Consider the following 20,860-nt stretch of genomic DNA (forward strand, 5'->3'; position numbering starts at 1 on the left):
TCAGTCCTTCCAATGAATAGTCAGGACTGATTTCCTTTAGGATTGACTGGTTGGATGTCCTTGCACTCCAAGGGATTCTCAAGAGTGCTCTTTAACATGACAGTTCAAAAGCATCAATTCTTTGGTGCTCAGCTTTTTTTACAGTCCAGCTCTCATATCCGAAGAAGCAAAAGAGTTCCAGAAAAACATCTACTTCTGCTTTATTGACTATGCCAAAGCCTTTGATTGTGTGGATCACAGCAAACTGTGGAAAATTCTTCAAGAGATGGGAATACCAGACCACCTGACCTGCCGCTTGAGAAATCTGTACGCAGGTCAGGAAGAAACAGTTAGAACTCGACATGGAACAACACACTGGTTCCAAATAGGAAAAGGAGTACATCAAGGCTGTATATTTTCACTCTGCTTATTTAATTTATATGCAGAGTACATCATGTGAAACGCTGGGCTCGATGAAGCACAAACTGGAATCAAGATTTCTGGGAGAAATATCCATAACCTCAGATGTGCAGATGACACCACCTTTATGGCAGAAAGCAAAGAAGAACTAAATAGCCTCTTTATGAAAGTAAAAGAAGAGAGTGAAAAAGTTGGCTTAAGACTCAACATTCAGAAAACTAAGATCATGGCATCTGGTCCAATGACTTCATGGCAAATAGATGGGGAAACAGTGGCAGACTTTATTTTGGGGGGCTCCAAAAATCACTGCAGATGGTGATTGCAGCCATGAAATTAAAAGATGCTTGCTCCTTGGAAGAAAAGCTATGACCAACCTAGACAGCATGTTAAAAAGTTGAGACATTACTTTGCCAACAAAGGTCGATCTAGTCAAGGCAATGGTTTTTCCAGTGGTCATGTATGGATCTGAAAGCTGGACTATAAAGAAAGCTGAGCGCCAAAGAATTGATGCTTTTGAACTGTCATGTTGGAGAGGACTCTTGAGAATCCCTTGAGGTGCAAGGAAATCCGACCAGTCAATCCTAAAGGAAATCAGTCCTGAGTGTTCATTGGAAGGACTGATGCTGAAGCTGAAACTCCAGTACTTTGGCCACCTGATGCGAATAACTGACTCACTGCAAAAGACCCTGATGCTGGGAGAGATTGAAGGCAGGAGGAGAAGGGGACGGAGAGAATGAGATGGCTGGATGGCATCACCAACTCGATGGACATGAGTTTGAGTGAGCTCCGGGTGTTGGTGATGGACAGGAGGTCTGGCGTGCTGTAATTCATTGGGTAGCAAAGAGTTGGACATGACTAAGTGACCGAACTGAACTGAACACAGTCAAAGGCTTTGGTGTAGTCAATAAAGCAGAAGTTTTTCTGGAATTCTCTTGCTTTTTCAATGATCCAACAGATGCTGTCAATGTGATAACTGGTTCCTCTGCCTTTTCTAAATCCAGCGTGGACATCTGCGAGTTTACGGTTCACACAGTGTTGAAGCCTTGCTTAGAGAATTTTGAGCATTTCTTTGCTAGTGTGTGAGATAAGTGCAATTGTGCAGTAGTTCTTTTTTTTTAATTTTTAATTTTATTTTACAATATTATATTGGTTGGTTTTGCCATACATTGACATGAATCCGCCCCGGGTGTACATGAGTTCCCCCTCCCGAACCCCCCTCCCACCTCCCTCCTCCCCTTATCATCCCTCTGGGTCATCCCCGCATACCAGCCCCGAGCATCCTGTAACATGCATCGACTCTGAACTGGCGATTTGTTTCACATATGATAATATACATGTTTCAGTGCCATTCTCCCAAACCATTCCACCCTCACCCTCTCCCACAGAGTCCCAAAGATTGTTTTATATATACACCTGTGTCTCTTTTCGGAGAAGGCAATGGCAAGGCACTCCAGTACTCTTGCCTAGAAAATCCCATGGATGGAGGAGCCTGGTAGGCTGCAGTCCGTGGGGTCGCTAAGGGTCGGATACGACTGAGCGACTTCACTTTCACTTTTCACTTTCACACATTGGAGAAGGAAATGGCAACCCACTCCAGTGTTCTTGCCTGGAGAATCCCAGGGACGGGGGAGCCTGGTGGGCTTCCGTCTATGGGGTAACACAGAGTCGGACACGACTGAAGTGACTTGGCGGCGGTGGCGGTGTCTCTTTTGCTGTCTCATATACAGGGTTATCATTTGCTTCTTTCTAAATTCCATATATATGCGTTAGTATATTGTATTGGTGTTTTTCTTTCTGGCTTACTTCACTCTGTATAATAGGCTCTAGTTTCATCCACCTCATTAGAACTGGTTCAAATGCATTCTTTTTAATGGCTGAGTAATACTCCATTGTGTATATGTACCAAAGCTTTCTTATCCATTCATCTGCAGATGGACATCTAGGTTGCTTCCATGTCCTGGCTATTATAAACAGTGCTGCAATGAATATTGGAGTGCAAGCGTCTCTTTCAATTCTGGTTTCCTCAGTGTGTATCCCCAGGAGTGCGATTGCTGGATCATAAGGCAGTTCTATTTCCAGTTTTTTGAGGAATCTCCACACTGTTCTCCATAGTGGCTGTACTAGTTTGCATTCCCACCAATAGTGTAAGAGGGTTCCCTTCTCTCCACACCCTCTCCAGCATTTATTGCATGTAGACTTTTGGATAGCAGCCATTCTGACTGGTGTGAAATGGTATCTCATTGTGGTTTTGATTTGCATTTCTCTGATAATGAGGGATGTTGAGCATTTTTTCATGTGTTTGTTAGCCATCTGTATGTCTTCTTTGGAGAAATGTCTGTTTAGTTCTTTGGCCCATTTTTTGATTGGGTCATTTATTTTTCTGGAATTGAGCTGCAGGAGCTGCTTGTATATTTTGGAGATTAATCCTTTATCAGTTGCTATATTTGCTATTATTTTCTCCCATTCTGAAGGTTGTCTTTTCACCTTGCTTATAGTTTCCTTTGCTGTGCAGAAGCTTTTGATTTTAATTAGGTCCCATTTGTTTATTTTTGCTTTTATTTCCAATATTCTGGGAGGTGGGTCTTGGAGGATCCTGCTGTGATTTATGTCGGAGAGTGTTTTGCCTATGTTCTCCTCTAGGAGTTTTATAGTTCCTGGTCTTACATTTAGCTCTCTAATCCATTTTGAGTTTATTTTGGTGTATGGTGTTAGGAAGTGTTCTAGTTTCATTCTTTTACAAGTGGCTGACCAGTTTTCCCAGCACCAATTGTTAAAGAGACTGTCTTTTCTCCATTTTATATTCTTGGCTCCTTTGTCAAAGATAAGGTGTCCATCAGTTCAGTTCAGTTCAGTTCAGTCGCTCAGTTGTGTCCGACTCTCCGCGACCCCATGAATCACAGCATGCCAGGCCTCCCTGTCCATCACCAACTCCCGGAGTACACTCAAACTCATGTCCACAGAGCCGGTGATGCCATCCAGCCATCTCATTCTCGGTCGTCCCCTTCTCCTCCCGCCCCCAACCTTTCCCAGCAGCCATGAAATTAAAAGACGCTTGCTCCTTGGAAGGAAAGTTATGACCAACCTTGATAGTATATTAAAAAGCAGAGACATTACTTTGCCAACCAAGGTCCGTCTAGTCAAGGCAATGGTTTTTCCCGTGGTCATGTATGGATGTGAGAGTTGGACTGTGAAGAAGGCTGATCGCCGAAGAATCGATGCTTTTGAACTGTGGTGTTGGAGAAGACTCTTGAGAGTCCCTTGGACTGCAAGGAGATCCAACCAGTCCATTCTAAAGGAGATCAATCCTGGATGTTCATTGGAGGGACTGATGCTAAAGCTGAAACTGCAATACTTTGGCCACCTCATGCGACGGGTTGACTCACTGGAAAAGGTGTCCATAGGTGCGTGGATTTATCTCTGGGCTTTCTATTTTGTTCCATTGATCTATATTTCTGTCTTTATGCCAGTACCATACTGTCTTGATGACTGTGGCTTGTAGTAGAGTCTGAAGACCAGCAGGTTAATTCCCCCAGTTCTATTTTTCTTCCTCAAGATTGCTTTGGCTATTCAAGGTTTTTTGTATTTCCATACAAATTGTGAGATTATTTGTTCTAGTTCTGTGAAAAATATCGTTGATAGCTTGATAGGGATTGCATTGAATGTATAAATTACTTTGGGTAGTATACTCATTTTTACAATATTTATTCTTCCAATCTACGAACACGGTATATTTCTCCATCTACTAGTGTCCTCTTTGATTACTTTCACTGTGTTTTACAGTTTTCTGTGTACAAGTCTTTTGTTTCCTTAGGTACATATATTCCTAAGTATTTAATTCTTTTCGATCCAACAGTGAATGGAATAGTTTCCTTAATTTCTCTTTCTATTTTCTCATTATTAGTGTATAGGAATGCAAGGGATTTCTGTGTGTTGATTTTATATCCTGCAACTTTACTGTATTCATTGATTAGCTCTAGTAGTTTTCTGGTAGAGTCTTTAGGGTTTTCTGTGTAGAGGATCATGTCATCAGCGAACAGTGAAAGTTTTACTTCTTCTTTTCCAATTTGTATTCCTTTTATGTCTTTTTCTGCTTTGATTGCTGTAGCCAAAACTTCCAGAACTATGTTGAATAGTAGTGGTGAGAGTGGACACCCTTGTCTTGTTCCTGACTTTAGGCGAAATGCTTTCAGTTTTTCACGGTTGAGGATAATGTTTGCTGTGGGTTTGTCATATATAGCTTTTATTATGTTGAGATATGTCCCTTCTATTCCCACTTTCTGGAGGGTTTTTATCATAAATGGATGTTGAATTTTATCGAAGGCTTTCTCTGCATCTATTGAGATAATCATATGATTTTTATTTTTCAGTTTGTTAATGTGGTATATTATGCTGATTGATTTGCGGATATTGAAGAATCCTTGCGTTCCTGGGATAAAGCCCAGTTGGTCATGATGTATGATCTTCTTAATGTGTTGTTGGATTCTGATTGCTAGAATTTTGTTAAGGATTTTTGCATCTATGTTCATCAGTGATATTGGCCTGTTCAGTTCAGTTCAGTTCAGTCGCTCAGTCGTGTCCGACTCTCCGTGACCCCATGAATCACAGCACGCCAGGCCTCCCTGTCCATCACCAACTCCCAGAGTTCACTCAAACTCATGTCCACAGAGTCAGTGATGCCATCCAGCCATCTCATTCTCGGTTGTCCCCTTCTCCTCCCGCCTCCAACCTTTCCCAGCATCAGAGTCTTTTCCAGTGAGTCAACTCATCGCATGAGGTGGCCAAAGTATTGCAGTTTCAGCTTCAGCATCAGTCCTTCCAAAGAACACCGAGGATCGATCTCCCTTAGAATGGACTGGTTGGATCTCCTTGCAGTCCAAGGGACTCTCAAGAGTCTTCTCCAACACCACAGTTCAAAAGCATCAATTCTTCGGCGATCAGCTTTCTTCACAGTCCAACTCTCACATCTATACATGACCACGGGAAAAACCATAGCCTTGACTAGACGGACCTTTGTTGGCAAAGTAATGTCTCTGCTTTTTAATATATTATCAAGGTTGGTCATATATTGGCCTGTAGTTTTCTTTTTTTGTGGGATCTTTACCAGGTTTTGGGATTAGGGTGATGGTGGCCTCATAGAATGAGTTTGGAAGTTTTCCTTCCTCAGCAATTTTCTGGAAGAGTTTGAGTAGAATAGGTGTTAGCTCTTCTCTAAATTTTTGGTAGAATTCAGTTGTGAAGCCGTCTGGACCTGGGCTTTTTTGCTGGAAGATTTCTGATTACAGCCTCTAGTTCCGTGCTTGTGATGGGTCTGTTCAGATTTTCTATTTCTTCCTGGTTCAGTTTTGGCAAGGTGTACTTTTATAGGAATTTGTCCATTTCTTCCAGGTTATTCATTTTATTGCCATATAATTGCTGACAGTATTCTCTAATAATCCTTTGTATTTCTGTGTTGTTGGTTGTGATCTCTCCATTTTCATTTCTAATTTTATTGATTTGTTTCTTCTCCCTTTGTTTCTTGATGAGTCTGGCTAGTGGTCTGTCAATTTTATTTACCTTCTCAAAGAACCAGCTTTTGGCTTTGTTGATTTTTGCTATGGTCTCTTTTGCTTCTTTTGCATTTATCTCTGCCCTAATTTTTACGATTTCTTTCCTTCTACTAACCCTGGGGTTCTTAATTTCTTCCTTTTCTAGTTTCTTGAGATGTAGGGTTAGGTTATTTAGTTGACTGTTTTCTTGTTTCTTGAGGTGTGCCTGTACTGCTATGAACTTCCCCCTTAGCACTGCTTTTACAGTGTCCCAGAGGTTTTGGGTTGTTGTGTTTTCATTTTCATTCATTTCTATGCATATTTTGATTTCTCTTTTGATTTCTTCTATGTTTTGTTCATTATTCAGCAGCGTGTTGTTCAGCCTCCATATGCTTGCATTTTTAATGGTTTTTCTCCCGTAATTGAGATCTAATCTTACTGCATTGTGGTCAGAAAAGATGCTTGGAACTATTTCAATTTTGTTGAATTTACCAAGGCTAGATTTATGGCCCAGGATGTGATCTATCCTGGAAAAGGTTCCGTGTGCGCTTGAGAAAAAGTTGAAATTCATTGTTTTGGGGTGAAATGTCCTATAGATACCTATTAGGTCTAACTGGTCTATTGTATCATTTGACTTTTGTGTTCCCTTGTTAATTTTCTGTTTAGTTGATCTATCCATAGGTGTGAGTCGGGTATTAAAGTCTCCCACTATTATTGTGTTATTGTTGATTTCCCCTTTCATACTTGTTAGCATTTGTCTTACATATTGTGGTGCTCCTATGTTGGGTGCATATATATTTATAATTGTTATATCTTCTTCTTGAATTGAGCCTTTGATCATTATGTAGTGTCCTTCTTTGTCTCTTTTCACAGCCTTTGTCTTAAAGTCTATTTTATCTGATATGAGTATTGTTACTCCTGCTTTCTTTTGGTCTCTATTTGCATGGAATATCTTTTTTCCAGCCCTTCACTTTCAGTCTGTATGTGTCCCTCGTTTTGAGGTGGGTCTCTTGTAGACAACATATATGGGGGTCTTGTTTTTGTATCCATTCAGTCAGCCTTTGTCTTTTGGTTGGGGCATTCAACCCATTTACGTTTAAGGTAATTATTGATAAGTATGATCCCGTTGCCATTTTCTTTATTGCTTTGGGTTCAAGTTTATACACCCTTTCTGTGTTTCCTGTCTAGAGAAGATCCTTTAGCATTTGTTGAAGAGCTGGTTTGTTGATGCTGAATTCTCTCAGCTTTTGCTTGTCTGTAAAACTTTTGATTTCTTCTTCATATTTGAATGAGATCCTTGCTGGGTACAGTAATCTGAGCTGTAGGTTATTTTCTTTCATCACTTTAAGTATGTCTTGCCATTCCCTCCTGGCCTGAAGAGTTTCTGTTGAAAGATCAGCTGTTATCCTTATGGGAATCCCCTTGTGTGTTATTTGCTGCTTTTCCCTTGCTGCTTTTAATATTTGTTCGTTGTGTTTGATCTTTGTTAATTTGATTAATATGTGTCTTGGAGTATTTCGCCTTGGGCTTATTCTGTTGGGGACTCTCTGGGTTTCCTGGACTTGGGTGATTATTTCTTTCCCCATTTTAGGGAAATTTTCAACTATTACCTCCTCAAGTATTCTCTCATGGTCTTTCTTCTTGTCTTCTTCTTCTGAGACTCCTATGATTCGAATATGGAGCGTTTAACATTGTCCCAGAGGTCTCTAATATTGTCCTCATTTCTTTTAATTCGTTTTTCTTTTTTCCTCTCTGTTTCATTTATTTCTACAATTCTATCTTCTAGCTCACTTATCCTGCCTTCTGCCTGTTATTCTACTGTTTGTTCCCTCCAGAGTGTTTCTGATCTCATCTATTGCATTATTCATTGTATATTGACTTTTTTATTTCCTGTAAGTCCTTATTAAACCTTTCTTCCATCTTCTCAATCCTTTTCTCCAGGTTATTTATCTGTAACTCCATTTTGTTTTTAAGATTTTGAATCATTTTCACTATCAAAATTCGAAATTCTTTATCACGTAGATTCCCTATATCTTCCTCTTTTGTTTGTGTTGGTGGGCATTTATCTTGTTCCTTTACTTGCTGGGTATTTCTCTGCCTCTTCATCTTGCTTCTATTCCTTTGCTTGGGGTGGCCTTTCCCTCTTCTGGCCGTTTGTGGAGTTCTCTTTATTATGTAGTTTCCTCACTGTCTGTGGGGTTGGACGGGTGACTTGTCAAGGTTCCCTGGTTAGGGAAGCTTGTGTCGGTGTTCTGGTGGGTGGAACTGGATTCCTTCTCTCTGGAGTGCAATGAAGTGTCCAATAATGAGTTATGAGATGTCAGTGGGTTTGGAGTGACTTTGGGCAGCCTGTATATTGAAGCTCAGGGCTATTTTCCTGTGTTGCTGGAAAATTTGCGTGGTATGTCTTGCTCTGGAACTTGTTGACCCTTCGGTGGTGCTTGGTTTTAGTGTAGGTATGGATGCGTTTGATGAGCTCCTATCGATTAATGTTCCCTAGAGTCAGGAGTTCTCTGGTGTTCTCAGGATTTGGGCTTAAGCCTCTTGCCTCTGGTTTTTGGTCTTATTCTTGGAGTAGTCTCTAGCCTTCTCTATCTGTCATTTCCAAGGTGGTTCCCTCTGTTTTAGCTTTTGTTTGCTGGTCTCTTCAGTGTCTAATTTCCGCCCTGATACTAGGGGGCAGGTGGACACTTTTTAAGGCTCAGTTGTTCAGTCCTGTTCTGGGAAGGGATGAACGCTGCAGACAAGTATCTCTGGCATCTGTGGGGAGTGCTCACGGCGTCTCGGCCACACTGGGTTTGCCCCCGCTCACAGCGCGTGTGCTGTCCCAGTCTACACTGCACAGGCTCTAGGTTGCTCTGCCGGGAACTGTCCCAGGCCGGTGCTGGGTTGTATGTACTTCCCAGGTCTGAGCGGCTCAAGTTCAGTTTCTTGGGTACTCCACAAAGGCGCAGACTTGGCTGGGTCTGCGTTTTGTGCCTTCCCTGGTCCGAGCAGCTCAGGTGACCAGGTGTTTGGCGAGCGCGGTCGCTGCGACTTATCGCCTCCCCAGTCCCTGCCACTCGGTTTTCTGGGTGTATAACTGGCGCACCTTCTCAGGCGGATATCTACCGGCCTGAGCCCAAGAAGTCTTGATTAGCAACAAGCCTGCCTGCAGTTTGTATCGGATGCCTTTCTGGGGCTGCGGTTGCCCCCTCCGGCTCTGGCTGACCTCCCTTGCCTGTCTCGGTGGGGGATGGGGGATGGACTGACTGCAGCCAGCTCGCTCTGCTCAGCCCTTTGTTCTATGAGCGGGGCTGGTGGAGTCTTAGGTTAGAGCTTTCCGCCTTTTCCTGGGGAAGCTATCCTAGTCTGGCAGTCAAGCCCAGTCCTCTCTCTAAGCAGTTCAGCCGGCTCCTCCCTGCCCAGCCCCCGTTTGCTAATGGCGTATGCAGGTGTCTGCCCTGCTTCTCCGCTGGGAGTTACCGTTTGGTGGGTAATCTGTGGGTTTTAATTATTTCTTTCTTTTTTCCTCCTGGTTATGTGACCCTCTGAGTTTCCAAGGCTCGCCACAGACTAGCCAGTGAGAGTGTTTCCTGGTGTTTGGAAACTTCTCTTTTTAAAGTCTCCCTTCCTGGGATGGAGCTCTGTCCTTACCTCTTTTGTCTCTCTTTATGTTTTTTCCTACCTCCTTTTGAAGACAGTGGGCTGCTTTTCTGGGTGCCTGATGTCCTCTGCCAGCATTCAGAAGTTGTTTTGTGGACTTTATTCCGCGTTCAAATGTTATTTTGATGAATTTGTGGGGGAGAGAGTGGTCTTGCCGTCCTATTCATCCACCATCTTGTTCCTTCTCCTTGTGCAGTAGTTTGAACATTCTTTGGCATTGCCTTTTCTTGAATGAAGACTGACCTTTTCCAGTCCTGTGGCCACTGCTGCATTTTCTAAATTTGCTGGCATATTGAGTGCAGTACTTTCACAGCATCATCTTTTAGGATTTGAAATAGCTCAACTGGAATTCCATCACCTCAACTAGCTTTGTTCATAGTGATGTTTCCTAAGGCCCACTTGACTTTGCATTCCAGGATGTCTGGCTCTAGCTGAGGGAACACACCATCATGCTTATCTGTGTCATGAAGAATTTTTTTTGTACAGTTCTTCTATGTATTCTTGCCACCTCTTAATATCTTCTGCTTCTGTTCAGTTCAGTTCAGTTCAGTTCAGTCGCTCAGTCGTGTCTGACTCTTTGCGACCCCATGAATTACAGCACACCAGGTCTCCCTGTCCATCACCAACTCCCGGAGTTCACTCAAACTCATGTCCATCGAGTCAGTGATGCCATCCAGCCATCTCATTCTCTGTTGTCCCCGTCTCCTCCCGCCCCCAATCCCTCCCAGCATCAGTCTTTTCCAGTGAGTCAACTCGTCACATGAGGTGGCCAAAGTATTGCAGTTTCAGCTTTAGCGTCAGTCCTTCCAATGAACACCCAGGATTGATCTCCTTTAGAATGGACTGGTTGGATCTCCTTGCAGTCCAAGGGACTCTCAAGAGTCTTCTCTGGCACCACAGTTCAAAAGCATCAATTCTTTGGTGATCAGCTTTCTTCACAGTCCAACTCTCACATGTGCTTCTGTTAGTTCCATACTATTTCTGTCCTTTATTGTGCCCATCTCTGCACGAAACGTTCCCTTGGTATATCTAATTTGCTTGAAGAGATGTCTTTCCAATTCTATTGTTTTCCTGTTTCTCTGCATTGATCACTGAGGAAGGCTTTCTTATCTCTCCTTGATATTCTTTGGATCTCTGCATTCAGATGGCTGTATCTTTCCTTTTCTCTTTTGCTTTTAGCTTCTCTTCTTTGCTCAGCTATTTGTAAGGCCTCCTCAGACAACCATTTTGCCTTTTTGCATTTTTTTTTCTTGGGGATGGTCTTGATCACTGCCTCCTGTACAATGTCATGAACCTCTGTCCATAGTTCTTCGGGCACTCTCTCTAGCAGAATAATCCCTTGATCTGTTTCTCACTTCCACTGTATAATCATAAGGGATTTAATTTAGGTCATACCTGAATGGTCTAGAGGTTTTCCCTACTTTCTTCAACTTAAGTCTGAACTTTGCAATAAGGATCTGAGCCACAGTCAGCTCCCGGTCTTGTTTTTGCTGACTGTATACAGCTTCTCCATCTTTGGGTAATTAGCATCAGTTCAGTTCAGTTCAGTCGCTCAGTTGTGTCCGACTCTCCGCGACCCCATGAATCACAGCACGCCAGGCCTCCCTGTCCATCACCAACTCCCGGAGTACACTCAAACTCATGTCCACAGAGTCGGTGATGCCATCCAGCCATCTCATTCTCTGTCGTCCCCTTCTCCTCCCGCCCCCAACCTTTCCCAGCATCAGAGTCTTTTCCAGTGAGTCAACTCGTCGCATGAGGTGGCCAAAGTATTGCAGTTTCAGCTTTAGCATCAGTCCCTCCAATGAACATCCAGGATTGATCTCCTTTAGAATGGACTGGTTGGATCTCCTTGCAGTATAAGGGACTCTCAAGCATATGCTAAAGCAAAAACAATAACCAGTTGTGGATGTGACTGGTGATAGAAGCAAGGTTCAATGAAAGCGAAGCGCCGAAGAATTGATGCTTTTGAACTGTGGTGTTGGAGAAGACTCTTGAGAGTCCCTTGGACTGCAAGGAGATCCAACCAGTCCATTCTAAAGGAGATCAGTCCTGGGTGTTCATTGGAAGGACTGATGCTAAAGCTGAAACTCCAATTCTTTGGCCACCTCATGTGAAGAGTTGACTCACTGGAAAATACTCTGATGCTGGGAGGGACTGGGGGCGGGAGGAGAAGGGGACGACAGAGGATGAGATGGCTGGATGGCATCACCAACTCGATGGACATGAGTTTGAGTGAACTCCGGAAGATGGCGATGGACAGGGAGGCCTGGCGTGCTGTGATTCATGGGGTCGCAGAGTCAGACACGGCTGAGCGACTGAACTGAACTGAACTGAAAGGAGACACTCACAGGAACTGTGACAATTCTGAAACTGACCATAACAGGCCAAAAAGTGGAAGTGATAGTGGCCCAATTCCTGGAAATCTCTGCCCTTTGTCCCAAATACAATAGTCTTCCCACATGTTAGCTATGATTATCCAGCCCATAAAACTAGTCCTCCTGGGCTGCTTCTGAGACAACAGCATTCTGCCTATGGAATGTTTATCTCTCTAAATAAACTCTCTTTGACTTTACCTTTCCTCACTTTTGAATTCTTTCCTGTGTGAAGCCAAGGACCCTCACATGGTGGCCCAACTAGGAACTTGCCTGAAGCCTGGGACATGACCATCCTTTCACATCCCATTTCCTGCAACAAAGGGAGAATGAGGAACTCTAAGGAAAGGGAAATGTGATCTATGGGAAATTCCTCCAGAGGCTAGCTTTGAAACAAAGAAGCCACAAGAATGACCCTAAGCTGAAATGCTTATGGCAAAGCCTAAAAGAAAACTTTTTCTTTCCCTTTCCTTTTCTTCCTTTTTTCTTTTTCTTTCTAATATATCACTACAAATGTTTAAAATACAGAGCATAATGATTTGACTTAACATACATTATGAAATGCTTATCACAATAAGTTCATTGAACAGGCATCATCTCACTGATACAAAAAAGTTACTCTCTTAACAAATTCCAAATATAACACACAGCAGTGTTAATTATATTAATCATGTTGTACATTACACCCCTAGTATTAAATAATAATTTATTTTATAACTTAGAAGTTTGTACCTTTTGATGACCTTCATCTAATTCCCCCTCCCCTCCAGTCCCTTCTCTTTTTCTGTATGTTTGTCTGTTTCTGAAGTATAATTGACCTACAGCATCATATTAGTTCTGGTGTACAACACAGTGATGTGACATTTCCATACATTACAAAATGATCACCATCTTAGGCCTAGTTACCACCTGTCACATGTCACAAAGATATCACATAGCTATTGACTATATTCCTCATTCTGTACATTTCATCCCTTTGACTCATTTATTTTGTAATTGGGAGCCTGTACCTCTGAAACTCCCTATTTCACTTGAGCTGTAAACGTTCAGAAAGCGGACAAAGCTGTGTAACATTAGGTTGGAAAGAGTCTGGAAAATGTTTATAGTGAGAATGGTATATATGATCATTTAGATTTAGGTTGTTTTCAAAGTGTTGCCTTTAACAGTAATGTTTATTAATGTTTCACTTTAAAGTTTTAATAAAAAGTTATACATTTAAGTTTAAAAAAGAAGAAAAAAATTGGGAGCTATATGGGCAGCAGGCCCTGCTTAATTCTTTGGGCACAATAAATGGTGGACACTAATAAACATTTGTGGATTGGCTGACTAGAAGTTGGAATCATAAGACTCAGGTACCACTGATGCAAGTTTATACATAATGAAACTACAAGCTCATTTAAAAAGGTTTAACAGGCAAATGTAAAGTTGTGTATGAAGTCGTTTCACAAACGCTTACTGCTCTTTTCTCTTTGTTTTAAGACAAGTGCTCAAAATTCAGGTATCTTTCAGGACCAGTCGAGTAATGAAAATAGACAAGTGGGCTGAATGGTGTGCATGGCAAATAGGAAGCATGAGTTCTATGTCTAAGGGGAATACATACTATTTAGCCCAAGTCAGTTACCATCCTACAGAAATGAAGGTCTAGTAATGTTAAGATCTCACTTTTACAAGCTGAAAAATCCAAACTTTTAGGCAAAACTTCCAATTTTTAAATGACAGTAACAATTTTAAAAAAATCAAGCACTCTATAGCAAATAAAATTTGTGACCAGACGTGGTCTGTGGGCTCTCCCTTTTAAGATGGTCTCCTATAGTTCCAAACGGTGCCCAGTATTTATGGTTGTCTAAGATTGGGTAAAAAGATTCATATTCTAGCTAGCTGCCCTATATAAGCTTTATAAGTTTGGATGAAATTCTCCCTCAACTTTGATCTTTCCACTGGGCAGTCATATTATTTTTAGTTAGTTAAAATCTTTCCAATGAATTTAAGACTTTATGAGTATATATATATGTTTGTACAGAGGCATAAAATTATACGGAATTATGCATGTGTTTCTTACATATTTTGGACTGTTACTAAGGTGTCAATTTTCTGTCTATCAGTGGAAGATCAAAGGCAAACTTCTTATTCATGGTGGAGAAACATGCTACACAGGCCCTTCCAATCAACAATGATTGCTCTGTTGTTCCCAAGTTAGTTCTCTTATGTTGCACACTGTACACATGACTTGTTATAGACTGCTTGTTCCACTAGATACAAGTTAACTGTAACTTATTCATCTCCCCACTTTCCACACCTGGCAAAATATGTGGAATGTAAAAGTCACTCAATAAATATTTATTGTACTGAAATGAACCTACCCACAGCATTAAAACTCCTTAAGTTGGCTCTCAATGCCTCTTGTAACATGATTTCAACTTCACCTTCAGTTTATCTCCCAAGGAGAGGCTGGGTGACAACCAAACTGCTTTAGTCTCCAACTTTGAAATATATTGAAACCTCTTTCCCTCTTTCTCTACCTAAGGACATCTGCTGGTTGTCATAAATCCAATTTCAATCTTACTTTCCTTGGGGATTCCATTCTACTACAGTCTGTTCCAGATCCAGCCATCATAAACTACTTGTCATGCCCACAAGAAACTTCAGGACAATCTAATTCACTTGTTTCTACAATAAATTTCAAAAAAAATTAGCCCTCAGAAAGCACTGTCTTCTCCTATTAGTTTATAAAGATATTGTGCTTCTCCACTTTATGCCCAAAGGAGAAGACCAGGGTCATAAACTCAAAGGGTTGCAGAGGCCAGACAGGTAATGCAAATGGACGAAAATCAGGAGCTGAACGACTACAGCAATGTGGAATTCAAGTACCCCAGCTTTCCCTTCCTGAGGCAGCACAGGGCCAGAGTTGCCACACTTCCCCATTTTTAATAGGTCTAAACTGTGGGAGCCAAATAAAATAGGTCTGTGTGCTGCCAGTGTTGACCTTGTGTATAACACACTATTTTCCTAGAGTTTAGAGGCTGTTTCCAAATAAAACCACCAGAGCATATGCATGAAAAAAAAAAAAATTGGAAGTCACTATGCATACAAACCCTAGGCCTAATAGGATCCAGTAAACTGCTATTAGGTGAGTATTTTGTGATGCCAAGCCAAGACCCTAAGCTCTAAAAACACCTCAAGGAGAGCAACAGTTCTCCTTTGGAAAAGCTCATTAGTGGGACTTTACACAGAGACTGAAGTTTTAATCACACGGGCTGCATCTTAAACACCCATATGTTTGAATAAGGGGTGGTTTGGTTCTTTCAGAAAGAACAGAAACCAAAAAAGGCTGCAATGGGTTTTGACCAAACTATTCTGGTGTAGAAACATGGTCCTCTTTCTTAACAGAAACAAATATACATTCACATATTCAAATTCACATGTTCGAAACATCTCAGTGAAATTAAAAGAGGGGCACTAAGTGAATTTTGATTATTTTATCAAGTGCAAATTCTTGTTTTTTTTTCCCCTTTTCTGTACCACATCCCTTCCTTTTGGAAACTGCTTGCCTCTAGAAATACATATTTCTGCTTTGGCTGTCAATCAAATGGGCACAAAAGCTAGTCTGGCCAATGAGAGAAGCCTATTTCCTGGATGTAACAGTTGAACCAAAAGTATGCATGACTTAGGTCAGGCCAATGGAAGATCCTATTTCAGAGACAAGGATGTTGGGAAGGGGTGAGAAGGTAAACTGTAGGGAGTATGTGGTCCTGGATCTCCCAGTACAGGACATGGAGAGAGACTTCCTACCAACACATATGAAGGTGTGACTTCAAAGTGATGAAAAGAGGTTCCTGGTAATTTTATCTGGACACAGATCCAATCACCACTGTAAACACTGACCAATAAGTAAGCTGTGAGACTGGACTAAGTTTGATTTGGGTTCCTGTAAGTTACAAGTGAGTATGTTGACTAATATAAGAAACATTTTGGTTCCTATTCTTATTTAAAGAGAATGTGGATTCAATTAAATTAATTTCAGAACAGGCAGCTGAATTGTACGACTGCTTTCTGGTTCAACATGTATTTATAATTCACATTCTATGTTCTGTCCATTTAAGTCCACTAATGTCAGCAAATAAACAGTTTTATACTCCCATTCAAGTACTGTTTTTTTAACTTTTATTTTTAATTGGAGGATAACTGTTTTACCATAAGTACTATTTTAAAATACTACTTTGTACTAATTGTATCAGTAATGCCATGTTCAGTATCAAAAACCTAAAGATACAAAAAAAGCATAAAAAAGTACTAATTTAAAAAATTAGGATTAAATTAATACATCAGGCATTTCTTTCCACATATTCATGTAGATTCTTGGAACATATGTTGGATTTGATAATCTACTGGGAACTACCTTCAGTATTTAAGAATAAAAGGTGTGTTATGTGGATGTAGTAAGTCCCTGGTAAAGTAGTCATCTGTGGTCTTTCCTGGTGGCTCAGATGCTAAGAGGTAGCTTGTAGTGCAGGAGACCTGGTTTGATCCCTGGGGCAGGAAGATTCCCTGGAGAAGGAAATGATAACCCACTCCAGTATTCCTGCCTGGGAAATCCCATGGACGGAAGAGCCTGGTGGGCTACTGTCTATGGGGTCACACAGAGTTGGACATAACTGAGTGACTAATACTTTCGTGGTGGAATACAGAACCTTTGCATTTATCCTCTATAAGGAGTATTTTAGGAACCCTGTTTTAGCTGCAAATGCATGATGAAGAGACTGCAGTTACACCGTTAAATGGCTAAGTCAAGTGAAACCGTCTTCCAGTTTACACTGAATTAGATTACTTGTGGAGGCAGAAAGCACGCTTACCTCCTCGCTCTCGATCTTGAGTGTGGCCAGGCGGGACTGCAGCTGTTGGTACCTGAGCATGAGCTCCGCCTGGACTGGCTGCTGGGCACTGACCTGACACACCTATTGGGGAATCAGAGACCACAGTTACAACAGGGCGCCCTGTAGCCAGTCTCCTGAGGCACGGTTCTCCCATGTAAAGGCTGCAAGAATCGCGGATCCCCTCAAGATTCCAATTACATATTTTACTTTTAACAGCCACCTCAACACTTCATTGTTAAATGTGCACTTGTTATGTAAGTGGCGAGAGTGGGATGCAGCTGCTTGGCCTGGATAAGACTGGGAAGAAAGCAGCTGTAGGAAGCCTCCCTTGAAGAACGTGGAAGTTGCTGGAGACAGAGCTCTGATGCTGACGCCTATCTTGTATAATAAGTACCTGGCAGAATGTGAAGGATGATCCAAACATATGGTCATGCAGGCAAAGCAGGGCAGGTGGCAGAGCCTACCAATTATAGTCAGCTGGGTGACTGCGGTAAGTTACTAAACCTCAGTTTCCTTGTCTGTAAAATGGGGACAGTAAGAGTACCTGTGCCATAGGGTTGTGGTGGGGGTGAAATAGGATGATGTTCATGAAGCACTTATAGCACTGCTTGGCACACTCTGAAAACTCAGAAAAAGTGCATTTTTTGTATCTTTCATCCATGGCTTTTCTTGCCAATTATCAGCCAAATCATGAAACTGAAAAAGTCACTGGTCTTAGGCTTTGGTAGAAAGATATTTTGGCCACAATCTCAATTAGGGTAAAAAATAGAGACCTTTAATTATAATAGAATCAGATTAGAAACAAACAATTTCTTCTCATGTTTCTGGTCACAGAAATGGTCTTGGCAGATGAGGGTTTCCTTTTATGGAGTCTCTAAGACATCATAGACACTATTGCTCACAGGCAGAACTGGCCCTAAAAAAGGGCAAGAGGTTTACTATATTAAAAAAAATAATAGTTTTTTTAAAAAGTAAAAACTTCAAACCCAACTGAAATCACTTGTCTGGACATTTTATCATTCTGTGTTTAACATATCTATCCCTAACCGAAAGATTAAAACAGTAACCAATTGGTTTTACAAACAAAACTCTGGGTGGGATAAGCCACTCGCCCGTAAAATTCATGTGCTATTGGCATAAAAACTGCTTACCACTTTTACTCAAGTAATTCACTCTATCAAATCAAGCAAAAATAAAATTAGGTTAGAAATATATCAGGTACATATATACATATCCTTTAAATTTTAACATTAGGTGTTCCAAAGAAATTATGGAATTAAAGAAGAAATCTGCCATGAAAATTAATTAACATCTATTTTTAAAAACATACTGTCACCACAATAAGCTAAAATTGAGTTTTTAATCTATGAGTATTTTAATCTATGAGTATCCCAGCACAGCTGGGACACCGAGTGCTATATAGCATGCTCCAATAATTGATTTTTCTTGTTTCCTCCTGTTCATAGACAATAAATATACCACTGAAACTCATAAATGGTTTAAATGGATTCTTTCCTTGCACAGAATAAGACAAAGCTAAATTCATATGAAGAACCTACAATAATACATCATTTCTAATGCTCATTTTAACAAGTCTGGAGACAACTTGAGTCTTAAAAAATGTTTTGTATCCTTTTTCCTCACTTTCATTTTCCTGCCATTTGTAATTATTTTTCTTTATGGGGATCTTTAAATCAGGATTATAAGAAGTCTTCAGATAGCTTCTATTGGGCCAACAAAATGTTTTGTCTTAAACTTATATTTGAGTATCTTGAGGGAAAGGAAGAACTCATTAATTATCCTTCAACAGTTTAGTGCTCACACGCAAGCCAGCTTGCACCTCTCTCTTTGGCCTCTGGAGGCACTGGGGTGTTTGACCCTTGCTTTAAAAAGTGGCAGCAGTTGATCACAGAGTATTATGCTAAGACCCCATGCAAAGGCAGGAGTGAGAAATCAATTGAGAATTCTTACAACTGCTGGGTACAGCAGGGAAAGAGTAATGTAAGCTTAGAGACAATTCATTATTTTTAAAATACTCAAATACTGACCTCATCACCCATGTGAGATTGAAACTCAAACTTCATTGGTGGACAGAACGCAGCAGGGTACATCTCCATGAATCTCTGCTTATCACTCCTGGGCTCCAAATTGTCAACTGCATTCTCAATAATGTCTAAGCCCTCATGTCTGGAGGTTTCAAGGTTATACTCCGCAGAGAGATATGTTCTCAGGGCTCTGTTTAGACTTGCATGGTAGCCAAGATCACAGCACTTAAAAAAATAAAAGGAAATCATATACAAAAATTAACTAAAAATGGATCAAAGACCAAAATGTGACAGCTAGAAAACTATAAAATTCTTCGGAGTAAACCTTTCATTACCTTTCAACTAGCATTGGGTTCTTGGATCAGTATCAAAACACAATCAACAAAAGAAAAAATAAATTGGGTTTCATCATATTTGAAGACTTCTGTGCTTCAAAGGGCACTATCAAGTGAAAAGAAAACCCAGAGAATGGGAAAAATATTCTTCTCATCATGTTATCTGATTATGAATTGGTATCTAGATAATATAAAGACCTCTGATAACTCAATAATAAAAAGACAACCCAACTAAGAAACGGGCAACGAATCTGCTAGATATTTCCCAAAAAAGAAAAAAAATACAAATGGTCAAGAAGCATGTGAAAAGATACTCAACATGATAAGTAATCAGGGAAATGCAAGTCAAAACCACACTGAGATATCACTAAGACAGCTATGATCAAACAGATAGATAAAAACAGGATTGGGGAGGATGTAGAGAAACTGGAATCCTCAAACATTGCTGATGGGAATGTAAAGCATTGCAGCCACTTTGGAAAAGAGTCTTGACAGGTCAAAAGGTTAATAAACACAGAGTTAACATATGACTTGGCAATTCCTTAGGTATACATATAAGACAAATAAAAATATACTTTCACACAAAAACTTGTACAGGAATGTTTATAGCAGCATTATTAACAACTGAATGGAAATACCTAGATGCCCATCAACAAATATATAAACAAAAGGAAATATCGTTGTTCAGTCGCTCAGTTGTATCCAACTCTTTTTCCAAGCCTGTGGATGGCAGCACACAAGGCTCCTCTGTCCATGGGATTCTCCATCAAGAATACTGGAGAGGGTTGCCATTTCCTTCTCCAAAGGAAGTATTATACAGCCATAAAAAGGAACGAAATATTGATAACATTCTGCAACATGGATCAGCCTTGAAATAGTACACTAAGTGAAAGGGGCCAGTCACAAGAGACCACACATCGTATGGCTCCATTTATATGAATGTCCAGAAGAGGCAAATTTATAGAGACAGAAAGTAAATTAGTGGTTGCTCAGAGACAATGGCAAGCCACTCCAGTACTCTTGCCTAGAAAATCCCATGGATGGAGGAGCCTGGTAGGCTGCAGTCCGTGGAGTCGCTAAGGGTCGGACACGACTGAGCGACTTCACTTTCACTTTTTACTTTTACACATTGGAGAAGGAAATGACAACCCACTCCAGTGTTCTTGCCTGGAGAATCCCAGGGATGCGGGAGCCTGGTGGGCTTCTGTCTATGGGGTCACACAGAGTCGGACACGACTGAGGTGACTTAGCAGCAGCAGCAGCAGAGACAGAAGATAATTTAGCGGATAAAGGAACTAGGAAGTGATGGCTAAGGGGTACAGGATTTTTTGGAGTAATGAAAATGTTCTCAAATTGTTTTGTGGCAATATATACACAGCTCTGTGAATATAGTAAAAGCCAATTGTGGATTTTTAATGAGTTAACTGTAGGGTATGTGAATTATATCTCAATAAAGTTATTAAAAATACAAGAAGCAAAATCAAACATTGAAAGGAAATAATAAAAAATAGCATTCAAGTTTGTTCATGTATACTGAAATTGATACAGTGATTTTCTGAAATCCTTCTACGATGCAAACATACTAACTGTAACATTTTGATATCTGAATAATTTACTGAAGACAATATTAAAGTATACTCTTTCAGAAATGGGAAGAACAGGTTT

General features: G+C 40.8%; 1 protein-coding gene across 1 annotated transcript in view; it reads right to left on the reverse strand.

Annotated features, from left to right (window-relative positions):
- Nucleotides 1–20,860, reverse strand: part of SRGAP1 (SLIT-ROBO Rho GTPase activating protein 1) — a 327,863-nt gene that overhangs the window by 68,526 nt on the left and 238,477 nt on the right. The window contains exons 7-8 of the mRNA XM_055395643.2: nt 18,864–19,085; nt 16,795–16,896 (exon numbers count right to left, since the gene is read on the reverse strand). Of these exons, the coding sequence (XP_055251618.1) occupies nt 16,795–16,896; nt 18,864–19,085 (324 nt within the window). The remainder of the gene's footprint in view (nt 1–16,794; nt 16,897–18,863; nt 19,086–20,860) is intronic.

Source organism: Moschus berezovskii, chromosome 6 (assembly GCF_049115385.1).
Source record: "Moschus berezovskii isolate FMDL1 chromosome 6, NW_MosBer_1.0, whole genome shotgun sequence".
In the NCBI taxonomy this organism is placed as follows: domain Eukaryota; kingdom Metazoa; phylum Chordata; class Mammalia; order Artiodactyla; family Moschidae; genus Moschus; species Moschus berezovskii.